Source organism: Leptodactylus fuscus, chromosome 6 (assembly GCF_031893055.1).
Source record: "Leptodactylus fuscus isolate aLepFus1 chromosome 6, aLepFus1.hap2, whole genome shotgun sequence".
NCBI classification, from domain to species: Eukaryota; Metazoa; Chordata; class Amphibia; order Anura; family Leptodactylidae; genus Leptodactylus; species Leptodactylus fuscus.
This window is the reverse complement of record NC_134270.1, coordinates 138,819,276-138,832,160: the sequence shown is the minus strand read 5'-3', so window position 1 is coordinate 138,832,160 and position 12,885 is coordinate 138,819,276. Positions and strand designations below refer to the sequence as shown.

General features: G+C 47.6%; 1 protein-coding gene across 2 annotated transcripts in view; it reads right to left on the bottom strand.

Annotated features, from left to right (window-relative positions):
• The window catches only part of RNF157 (ring finger protein 157), a 36,344-nt gene extending 31,810 nt beyond the window's left edge, over positions 1-4,534 (bottom strand). For both annotated transcript variants that reach the window (XM_075277381.1, XM_075277382.1), the window contains exons 1-2: positions 4,450-4,534; positions 2,431-2,579 (exon numbers count right to left, since the gene is read on the bottom strand). In XM_075277381.1, the coding sequence (XP_075133482.1) occupies positions 2,431-2,518 (88 nt within the window). In that variant the 5' untranslated portion in view covers positions 2,519-2,579; positions 4,450-4,534. The remainder of the gene's footprint in view (positions 1-2,430; positions 2,580-4,449) is intronic.
• Positions 4,535-12,885: the final 8,351 nt, after the last annotated feature.

The window sequence follows — 12,885 nt, the reverse complement described above, 5'->3', positions numbered from 1 at the left end:
TCAAGAGGATGTGGTTCCTTACAGGAGTAAGGAATCGATAGAACAATAGCTCCTGTGTCCTGAGATAACTCCGCTCTATGTGCAAACTCATCCAAGACACAAAAAACACCTCATACAGCAATTCTCTCACATTTACACTTTCTGTTGACACGTTGATCAGAAGAGGCAGCACCGTGTGCATCCCTGTATCAAGGCTCTAAAGCTGTGGTGTCATGACTGAAGGGGTGCCCCATTTCCAAAACCCATTTTCATACACCCCATTGTGGGTTAATAGGGCGACTCCTTATTTAATGAAAGAATAGAGTTACCTGTCCTGCATTAAGGACTAATGCACACGACACAGTGTGGAGGCCAAAGCTCTCCCAAGGAGGTGCCCAATGCTGCAAAATCACCCACTACCTCCGACAGCACACTTTCATATGCCGGGGGTCTGATTTGAATGGACACTGTGTAATACTTAATTTCGCCTCAGGTGGCACTCTGGAAAAACCAGGGCTGTGGAGTTGGTAGGCCAGACCACTGACTAGCACAAATGGCTGACAGCCACGACTAGTCAGAAGAAGTGAAGTGAATATCCTCTAATTCAAAGCAAAATCCAGTGACAGAATCCTATGAAAGTAAATTTGCAAACAACTATACGTGTAATTAACTCTTAAATATTAATAATTGTACAATTTAATAAATTTTATTTTGAAGCCAGAGTCAGTAACTTTTTTTTTTTTTAATTCAACGCCACCCAAACCTGATCCCTACTCTGACTCTACAGCCCTGAGGGAAACCAAATATTTAGTGGCTGCTCACACGGTGGAAAGTGACCGCCCTGTCCTGCATGCAGCACCCAATGGTCTAGTCTTGGCTTATATGAGCACATACAAGTAAGCGTGCAGGGACAGTAGTGGATGAAACAGTCTAAGGGAGAACGGAAGATGTTTCACTCTATAGGAGGATGAGGCATCATAGTTATAGCCTTCCATAGCTCCTCCACCGCTTCTGTTCTCTTCCAACGTTCCAAGAACTACAGAAATAAGTATTGGCCGTCTGCTACACTGACCACCAATGTACTGGTCTAGCAGAGACACCTCTGAGCCATGGGTTAAGGATCCTGCTCTAGGGGGTGCAGATGCAGGGCTTACAAGTTATCTAAACCAGAAATCCCCTTAAAAGGTAGTACTGTCTGGATACAGTACAATTAAAGGGGTTGTCCAGGACCTGAATATAAATAACACTGATGACCTATTCATAGGAAAGGTCATCAGTATCAGATTGGGCGGGGTCCAATCAGCTGTTTCATCCATCGGAAGTCATATACTACTACTACTACTACTACTACTATATACGACCAGTAGCAGCTCTGTTCCTACTGAAGTGAATGGAAGCAAGGCTGCAAATCCAGGTGCCACAGCCACAGTGTATGGACCAGAAACTGTATACAGTGTACTGAGCTCTGCACACTATAAAGGTGGAGCTAGGGAGCTGCAGTCCCGTTCCCATTCACTTGAATAGGAGCAGGGCTGTATACCTTGTATATAACATCCGGTGGCTGATCGGTGTAGGGGCCAGGTAACGGGACTCCAACCAATCTGATATTGATAACCTATCCTGTGCATAGATCATCAGTATCAATTACTTTCAGGGCCTGGACAACATGTTTAAAAGTCCTCAAGGTTGATTATAATAAAAAAAAACTATAAATCCGCACCCCCTGTGACAGCTTCCTCTGTACCCCCTCTGGGTACAAGTACACAAGCAGCATACAAGTACGGGACAATAGTACCGGAACGTACAGTATCACCAATATGCTGCAAGTTCAAATCAGAGCAGCCGTGGCTGGGCCGGAAAACGCAGCTGACAAAAGGACAATGTTTCCTGCGCACAATATGGCTGTCTGAATTGACCCTTATACTACATAGCTGTGCTGAACTTGTTGCCGCATGACCAAGAAAGGTCCCAGATAGTTTTAACGCCAATTGCTGATATTTTCCATCTAGCACCGATGCAGTTTGTTAAAAACATACCAATATGTAGTCAGATTTTGCACCATGTATCAAAGACTACATCACAACCGCACCATCTGAATAGAACCTTAAGCAACGGGGTCATCTATTTTGAATAATCTCTTTTGATAAAAGAGTCTAAGGTGCAAAGGTCAACGCAAGTGAGGGATTTTGTAATTTGTTGTATTATAAAAAAAAATTCTGTACAAAATTGTCAAAAAGTTGCAAATTCTGCCACATTGAAGGTAGAAGAAGCAACCGATTTATTAAGGAGGCATTAACCTCTTAATAAATTAGGCACATTTCACTGTAGCTCAGAGGAGATCAAAACTGGTGTACAAAACGCCAGTCTTGATAGGTGTTCACACATGGCCTCCTCATTCTAAAGATCAGGGAATGTTTAGTAGAATCTTATCTCACCCCTTCCACTACTCACCAGACTTAGGTGGATATCTGTAGACTGAGTTTGAAGGCATATCCACCTCTTCGACTCCTGCGTGCTGCCGGCTTGTAAGTGCACCCATCCTCCCTGGGATGAACAGGAACGTACCAGTTCCTATTACTGATCTGCCATGTCACCAGTCACTAGGATGAAAAAAAACAAAACAATGTGACTGTTATCAGGGAAATACACACCATCTTAGTCTGGAACATGAGCCACCTGGAGTAGCCAGCACTGCTGCCAAGTGCTCATGAAATACTACTCCCTATAACAGGCTACAAATGTAACCTTGCCAGGGTGATGCTACTGTCCAGCCAATGCCAGTATGCAGAATTAGGTCTGTGGTGAAATCTGACACTATACAGGTACAGCACTATGTGATAAGCATGAGAGGAGCAGCGTGCAATTCTCCCTACACGTCTGATCTGCATGGACCTAGACAATAGACTTTAGAGTGTGGCTGTAGGGCAGCTGTGTGGGGTCACATAAAGCCTGCAGGTGGCATACAATAGTACGGATGTGTGGCAGTACCCGAACATGCCAGCAAGATTTGGATTCCCATATGACTTACCTTCTCCATGCACATGGGTATACCCCCCCCCCCCCCCCTGCACTACTACAGTACAACCACTGGGATGCCTTGGACCCACCAGTAAAATTATTTGTGGGGACACTCTACATGCAAATATGACCTGACCTTATTAGTAAATTCTCAGGCACCACATACTCTATATACTTCAAGCGGCCACATTTACATGGAAATCTCCACTGAAGTATATGGAGAATTTGGCAGGTGGGAATGGGTGACACCTGTTTACCCAATGGCATATCTGGTGAAGGGTGAGCTCATCACACCAGCCATATTGTGGCCATAAAGAGGATCGGTCATCAGGTCTGAATCTCATAGGTGCAGAGGATTTTGGTGTTTGGCTAATCTAAATCCGTTCAGCTATTCCAAAGATATTAGTCCTTATAATGCTTATACAAATTAGAGAGTCTATTAGCCAAGTGGGCGGTAATGCTTCATGACATACAGCACACAGAGCCCCAGCCCCAGAGAAACCAAAGTGTAACCGGCCACTTGGCTAGCATACCCTAATGTGTATCAAAACTAATAGGGCTTATATCTTTGGAATGGCTGAACGGATTTGGATAAACATATATATCATTGGGCTTTTAAGACTCCATGAAGGCTCTTTATTAGCGGCACAGTTCTACAGATTCATAGGAGGCCATTAAAGGGGTTGCCCCGGGAATTTAACCTCATCTGAGATTTGTTCAGGGAAATAAATTAGAAGCCCTGAACCTCTTTTAAAGGGGCATTCTAAGACTTCTCTAATGATAATAACCTATCCTTACGATGAGTTATCAATATCAGATGGGTGGGGGAATGACTGGCACACTCACTGATCAGCGTATCAAGGAAGCCATTGTAGCCTCTTCACTGTATACTTAGTACAGTGCCATATGTTGTGTAGCTGCCATGTCTGGTACTGCAGCTCAGTCCTATACACTTGAAGAGGACCAAGTGACTGATGGATGTGACATCACTAAGAAGAGGTTGCAGTGCTCACCCCCCAGCTGATCAGTGGGGGCGCTAGGAGTCTGATATGGGTGGCCTATGCTAAGCATAGGTCATCAGTATAAAAGTCCTGGAATACCCCTTTAATAATAACTGTGAACATAAAGCAGCACTCTGCAGTCAGCGCTGTTCTGGGCCACATTGTAGGAGAGGAGGGCGCTCAGGGGCCACTGGATAATGTACCTGCTCCCCTGCCATTACTGGTATCAGCCATCCCAAAGAAGGAATCTAGGGCAGCCAGCTACTGGGAGTGACAGCGCCATCCTGCGGACCTGAGAGCCTATACATAGTAACCTCCATGTGCAGAGACGTGACACTTCACCCCCGTCCCTGGCACCAGACCCTCCGTCATCCCCCCCACGTCCTCCCCAGTGACACACCGCTTACATGGCCCCCGTGTATCTGCCCCAACCCCGCCCGGCTCCTGTTACCTGTCCCGATCCGGCTCCTGACACCGGTCCCCGCAGCAGCTGCTGCAGCAGCACACACCAGTGACGTCACTCTAGCGCTTGGAGCCCCACCCCCTCAGCGAGGTCTGCCATTGATGATGAAGGAGGCGGAGCTACTGTCCCTATGACAACCATATTCTCTTACTCGGGAACCACGTGTTTACAGTCCCAGGCAGGGGCAGGGACTGACACTTGTGGGAGGAGCTAAGACAGATGATTGACAGCTTGTGTGTGCGATAGCAATACGGAATATAAAGAGACCAAGAAAGCAGAGTGAGCATGGCTGCCGGAGAGCACGGCCACGAGTCTGACTGCGGAAAGGTCACTGAGAGAAGAGAGATGGAGACGGCTGATAGCGAGCGACATCTACTGGATGGTTGTGTTATTGCAGACAAGATCAATGCACGAGTGTGCTGGGAGCCGCCATAAATACACAGCTCCATACTCACCAGTCACTGCCCCAGTGACAGCTCCATACCAACATGTGACAGCTCCATACCGACCAGTGACTGCCCCATACCGACCAGTGACTGCCCCATACTGACCAGTGACAGCTCCATACCGACCAGTGACTGCCCCATACCGACCAGTGACAGCTCCATACCAACATGTGACAGCACTGGCCCATCAGTGACAGCACTGGCCCATCAGTGACAGCTTCATACCATCCAACGACAGCTCCATACCGACCAGTGACTGCCCCATACCGACCAGTGACAGCTCCATACCAACATGTGACAGCTCCATACCGACCAGTGACTGCCCCATACCGACCAGTGACAGCTCCATACCAACATGTGACAGCTCCATACCGACCAGTGACTGCCCCATACCGACCAGTGACAGCTCCATACCAACATGTGACAGCTCCATACCGACCAGTGACTGCCCCATACTGACCAGTGACAGCTCCATACCGACCAGTGACTGCCCCATACTGACCAGCGACAGCTCCATATCAACATGTGACAGCTCCATACCGACCAGTGACTGCCCCATACTGACCAGTGACAGCTCCATACCGACCAGTGACTGCCCCATACTGACCAGTGACAGCTCCATACCAACATGTGACAGCTCCATACCGACCAGTGACTGCCCCATACTGACCAGCGACAGCTCCATACCAACATGTGACAGCTCCATACCGACCAGTGACTGCCCCATACTGACCAGTGACAGCTCCATACCAACATGTAACAACTCCATACCAACATGTGACAGCTCCATACCGACCAGTGACTGCCCCATACCGACCAGCGACAGCTCCATACCGACCAGCGACAGCTCCATACCAACATGTGACAGCTCCATACCGACCAGTGACTGCCCCATACCGACCAGTGACAGCTCCATACCAACATGTAACAGCTCCATACCGACCAGTGACTGCCCCATACTGACCAGTGACAGCTCCATACCAACATGTGACAGCAGTGGCCCATCAGTGACAGCACTGGCCCATCAGTGACAGCTCCATACCATCCAACGACAGCTCCATACCGACCAGTGACTGCCCCATACTGACCAGTGACAGCTCCATACCAACATGTGACGGCACTGATCCATCAGTGACAGCTCCATACCATCCAACGACAGCTCCATACCGACCAGTGACAGCTCCATACCAACATGTGACAGCTCCATACCGACCAGTGACTGCCCCATACTGACCAGTGACAGCTCCATACCAACATGTGACAGCACTGGCCCATCAGTGACAGCTCCATACCATCCAACGACAGCTCCATACCGACCAGTCACTGCCCCATACTGACCAGTGACAGCTCCATACCAACATGTGACGGCACTGATCCATCAGTGACAGCTCCATACCATCCAACGACAGCTCCATACCGACCAGTGACAGCTCCATACCAACATGTGACAGCTCCATACCGACCAGTGACTGCCCCATACTGACCAGCGACAGCTCCATACCAACATGTGACAGCTCCATACCGACCAGTGACTGCCCCATACTGACCAGTGACAGCTCCATACCAACATGTGACAGCACTGGCCCATCAGTGACAGCTCCATACCATCCAACGACAGCTCCATACCCACCAGTCACTGCCCCATACCAACATGTGACAGCTCCATACCGACCAGTGACTGCCCCATACCGACCAGCGACAGCTCCATACCCATCAGTGACAGCTCCATACCGACCAGTCACTGCCTCATACCGACCAGTGACAGCTCCATACCAACATGTGACAGCTCCATACCCACCAGTGACAGCTCCAAACCCCCAGTGACAGCTCCATACCCACCAGTGACAGCTCCATACCAACATGTGACAGCTCTGACCCACCAGTGACAGCTCCATACCATCCAATGACAGCTTCATACCCACCAGTCACTGCCCCATACCGACCAGTGACAGCCCCATACGAACATGTGACAGCTCCATACCCACCAGTCACTGCCTAATACCAACATGTGACAGCACTGGCCCATCAGTGACAGCTGCCATACCAACTAGTCACTGCTTCATATAGACCAGTGACAGCTCCATACCAACATGTAACAGGACTGGATCATCAATGACAGCTCCATACCGTCCAAAGACAACTCTGTAACCACCAGTGACAGCTAGATGCCCTCCAAGTTACTGTCTCATACCAAACAAAGACTGCTCCTAACTACATACCCACCAGTGACAGCTCCATAGTCAGAAGTGACAGTTTAATACTCCCTAGTGACAGCTTCCATAAATCCAATGACAGCTCTATATCAAGGAGTAACAGCTCCATACCCACATGTGACAGCACTGACCCACCAGTGACAGCTCCATACCCACATGTGACAGCACTGACCCACCAGCGACAGGTCCATTCCCACATGTGACAGCACTAACCCTCCAGTAACAGCTCCATACCCACATGTGACAGCACTAACCCTCCAGTAACAGCTCCATACCCACATGTGACAGCACTGATCCATCAGTGACAGCTCCATACCTACATGTGACAGCACTAACTCATCAGTGACAACTCCATACCCACATGTGACAGCACTGACCCACCAGTGACAGTTCAATACCCTGCAATAACAGCTGCCATGAGAACTCCATATAGACGAGTAACATTTCTGTACTAACTAGTGACAGGTCCATATAAACATGTGACAGCACCATACTCACTGGTGACAGCTCTATACTGACATTTCATTGATTTATCACACTTGCTTCATTTCCAGTTTACGTCTCTCCCATTCGGCATATCCTCAGCCCCCACACCTTCACAAAGGTAGTGGCCCCAGTCGTAGCCGCCCTGCACCTCCAAGGGATGTTATTGTCCCATACCTAGACGACTGGCTCCTAAAAGCCTGGTCAAAGGAGGTTCTTGCCACGCAGTTGGAGTCCACAGTGGCTTCTCTAAGCGAGCTGGGCTAGCTAGTAAACTGGCAGAAGTCAGTAGTGGTTCCATCTACCCGGATTCAATTTCTGGGGTTCATCCTGGATTCTCTCAGCATGACGATCTCCCTGCCATCTCCTGGAAGGAGAAGATTGGTCGAGCGGCTCATCACCTGTCCATAACCCGGAAGGTTACTATCAGAACCGCCATGAAGGTCCTAGGTCATATCCGCAGCTGTCGAGGCAGTTCCTTGAGCCATGTGCCATATACGCCCTTTACAATGCGAGATCCTGAGAGTCTGGAACCACAGCCCTTCGGGGCTACAGAAGCCTATCCAGTTATCCATCAGAACCCGTCGATCACTTGCTTGGTGGTCCCGGCTCAGAGACGGGAGGTCCACGGTCCAAACATCCTGGACCCTGATGACCACGGATGCCTCCCTCTCAGGATGGGGAGCACATCCGGGGGAGATCCCGGTACATGGGACCTGGAACCAGCTGGAGAGGTCTCCTTAATCCAATTGGCGCAAACTCATTGCGGTGCACTGGGCACTTCTGTTGTTTGCACCCCACCTGCAGAGAAAAGCTGTGAGAGTGAGAACAGACAACCTAACAGCAATCCATTAGATCAACAAACAGAGAGGAACCAGATCCCCCTCACTTCTGCAGGTGCTCTATGGTGGCCCCCACACAGTATAATCCGTTTCACGGATGAGTGCCCAAAATAGGGCTCTGAGTGCCACCTCTGGCACTCGTGCCATAGGTTCACCATCACGGCTATAGGTCAAGGGGGCCAACACCCAGGACCCCCTGTTAGGCAGCTGTTTGAAGGGAAGAGGGCGCTCATACAAGCAACGTGACCATTTCACTGCTTACATCACACACTGTCCGTTTTATATCGGCCATGCAATGTAATTACAGCCCGTCCCAGCCACTGTTACTTCTTTTATTTGGCCTCCTGTCACAATGACAGCCCATCGGCACTCCACTATTATGTTCCAGTGTTCCAGGATGATAATGGGGGGGTGGTAATGACATAAACAAACCCTATAGATGTTGCAGTCACTACTGTGAGACACATAGACAGCACCAGCAGAGTGCCCCCGCCTTTACTGTACTCTTTCCAGAGTGCTCTCCTTCACACCATAGAAAATTCACAAGGGGAATTCATTCAATAAATATGTTCCAAAATCAATAAGAACAGTACAAATATGAATGCAATATACTCCCCCTAGTGGTGGCTGATAGTATTTTTGTGCAAAATAACTTGCTCATCCACACTACAGTCATTTGCAGGAAGTTACACATAGGGCTCTGTCCATATCTCATGTGTGCTTCAGTCTTGCTGTAGCATACCCGGTCTTATACATACAACGGTAGCCGCCGATATACCTCACTGTATACTCATTTTGGAGAAGGAAATGCAAATAAGTTTTCCTTGATGGAAAAAAGAAAGCTAATGGCAGATTCTACATTTTTAGCAAGACTCAATCAAAGTCATGTATATTGTAGACCGCAAGTCATAATAAGACACACCAGAAGCAATGCATATGGTGAGACTGCTACTATCAGTGCATTTTGTATCTGTATGTGTGAACAATGCCACCCTATAAAGTGCCACATCTCAAGTTTTCCTGTGTTTTGGGGAATAGCCAAACTAGAGAATCACAACTTCCCATAGTCAATTTTAATAGGGGGTGTTCACACTGCCATTGGTGACCGTCAGCAGTGTCTGTACCTATTATCCGTACAAGTTATTAGCAACGGACACTCAGAAATCAGTTAAAATTTCCATTCATTTCAATAGGATTTTATCTTGTGTCCGTTTACAACCAACTTTGTTTTCTCCAGTGGACAAGAAAATCCTACATGCAGGACTTTTCTGTCTGTTAGAAAAAACGGACCGCAAGTGTTTGTTATTTTTTTAACATTGCAGTCTATGGGCAACGGACAGTAACTGATAGCCATCAGTTAGGGCGGGTTCACATGGTAGGAGACAGAAACCCGGCAATCAGTGTTCGTCCTTGAGCGTCTTCTAGTCTCTGCGGCGAAACCGGTTTTCTTTTTAACCGAACACAAAGTCCTGCATGGCCAACTTTGTGTCTGGTTAAAGAAAACTGGTTTTGCCGCGGAGAGGCAGAAGACGCTCACGGGCGGTCACTTTGCAAAGCCATTCAAATAAATGGGTTTGAAAAGTGACTGCCGGTTTCCGTCTCTTGTCCAGTTTTTCAGGCAGAAGACGGAAACCTGAAAGCGGAGACAGATGTGAACCCGCCCTTACTGTCTTGTGTGACACTTTCATAACAGAATCCAACGGTAGTGTGAACCCTGCTTTAATTGTGTCGTGTCATGTGTTATGATACACTTGCACTATGTTGGATGACTTTATATATGCTCGTGTTACTTTGAGTGTTGCAGGTTATTACGCAGTCAGTGTTCTGGCACCTTCAGGATCTGGATCACACAATGATTCCTTGTAGGTAGAACTAACTTGCACCCAGGAGTTGCACTGTAGTACAAGCTGCGTGTTGCTCCCCCGTGGTCCGGTCTGTTTGATGTCAGGCATTACTCTGGATACCTGGGGAGAAGACAAGTCAGCTTGTTTATTGGAGGATCGTTTGGTGGAGGCAAAAACTAACATGAACGGGTGAGCTGGGAGAACAGTGCGAAATCTACATGAAATCAGCCAAATTCAACAATGTGTATTACTTTTGTTCAGCACCTGATAAGTGGGAGCATCCTATACCCCAGAACAGTGGAGGGCAGCTCAGTGAGACCATACAGGCTACTCGTCTACAAATGTACTATACCATATCATTTCAAAATATCACGGTGCACATTTCTACCTAAAGACTTATTTAGCACTTTTCTGGGAGTTTGGTGTTTTTATTTCACATTGAAACCTACTTAAAAATATTAATTGACACTATCAAGATTTTAGCCTCTGCTGGAGGCCATGCCAGGGAAGATGCGTATACGCGGCGTTACGTGCAAAAATAAGCACAAAAAACGCCAGCGTTACTCAGTGTGAATGCAGCCTAATGCTCAAGGAGGACCTTTCTCCACGTCCAACAATTCCAGCACCTTACATAATTTAATAGCTGCTGCTCTGCTGATTAGGCACAGTTATAACTTTTTCTCTAGCCCCCACCATTCCTGAGCAGTCAATGCTGTTATCTATGGTGCCTCATATGCTATTTAGACTCTGTACTGTCAGGACACCACTCTCCTGGCAGTGTAATAGGGCCCTTAACACTTTAGCTGACAAGGGTTTTGGGACAAACCAGATGATCCACATGGGTTCCAAGAATTGGAGCCGCATGGAACTTTCAGAGGATAGGTCATCAATTTAAAAGTCCTGGAAACCCCCTTTAACATCTGTTAGGGAGCGTTCACACTACTGTCGGTGTCCGACAGCTAGTGTTTTTGCTGTAGGTTTTTGCTGTCCGCTTAAAAATCTTTGTGAACGGACAGTTAAGGACACCCACAGACAGTAAAAGAAGGCACCCGGTGTCCATTTAAATCAATGCAAAATGTAACGGACACAGCTAGTGTCCAATGCTAATGTCCGCACAAGATTTTGTGCAGACATTAGCATCAGACACTAGCTGTCGGACACAGACGGCAGTGTGAATGCTCCCTTAAATGAATGTCTTACTGAAAGTTGCAGATCTTGGACTTTGTTAGTATAATTCCGAGTTTTCCTTCAGGCCAGTGCGGAAATGCTGCAGGAAAAATCGCGGTATTTTACAGTCAGGGCAAAGTGGATATGGAATTCTAGAGAATCCCATGCCCACTTTGCGGTAAAAACCACACTGCGGACATGCCACGATTTCCCAAATCGGTGCGGTTTTGGAAATCGCAGCATGTCAATTATACCTATGGAAACTCTGTCGGCTTCCCTGTAGGTATAATTGAAACAGAAAGTCCGCGGAGGAAACCTCTGCAAACTCTCTGTCTAAAGTGCTGTTCGAAGAATCGTGATGTGTTGCCGCTACTGTTTTTCCTAGAGCGCTTTTTTGCTGCGGGACACCACGTGGGGCTTTAGCCTAAAGTGCTACAGGAAGAACCGTGATGCGTTGTCACCACGTTTTTTTTCAAACAGCATTTTTTTTGCTGTGGGACGCCACATGGGGCCTTAGTCTCAGGGTATGTTCATACATGCAGGCTTTAGAGCGCATTTTGTATAAACACAATGTAGGGAAAGAAGACCTTTCATGTCCTCTAAGATGTAGCATTTTATATAAACCTGCGTGCCATGGTCTTAGAGATATCGGGGCCATTCGTTTCGGCTGCCGATATCACTGCACTGTCAGAGGGGCCAACCTCACACCACAGGGTCATTGCTGGATGATAAGGAACACCTCCTTTACAGTAGAGGACTATAGAAGTGTACTGTGAGAGGAGCGTTCCTCACCACCCAGCTATGGCGCTAAGGTGTGACGCCAGCCCCTCTGACAGTGCAGTGATATCGGCAGCTGAAACTAACAGCACCAATATCTCTGCAATTGGGGCACATATCTGCCAAACAAAGTGCATTGAATTCGGCACACGCTCAGATTTGCAGCGATATAGAACATGCTACATCTTGACATAAAAGCTCCTTTTTCAATGACCTTGACTTCAATAAGGAAAATACAAGGTACGATACCTACATGTAATGCCATGGTAAGGATTTCTATACAATCACTTGTAAAAGATTTCAGAGAATATGGTTTTTAAGGCAGTAATGTGCGCCTTCCTGACTTACCACTGCTGGGAGGGGAACATCAAGGCTTCTACTTTCTCAGAATATCAGCTCATTAGCAATGTGTCACTGAGCTGTGGATTGTTAAAGCATGATGTGTACAGTGCTGCAATGCAGACTCTGTAGTGAACGTCACACATGATGAAGTTCTGGCAGTGCTCCATCTTAGCATTATACTAGAGCAGCTGCTATAGGCACTAACTACTCAGGAAGGGCCTCGATCCTAAGTGCAGCTTTGTCCCATTCAAGTGAAATGCAAAAACCTGCACCACCCAGCATTGCTGCTACTAAATCATAGCAAACAATG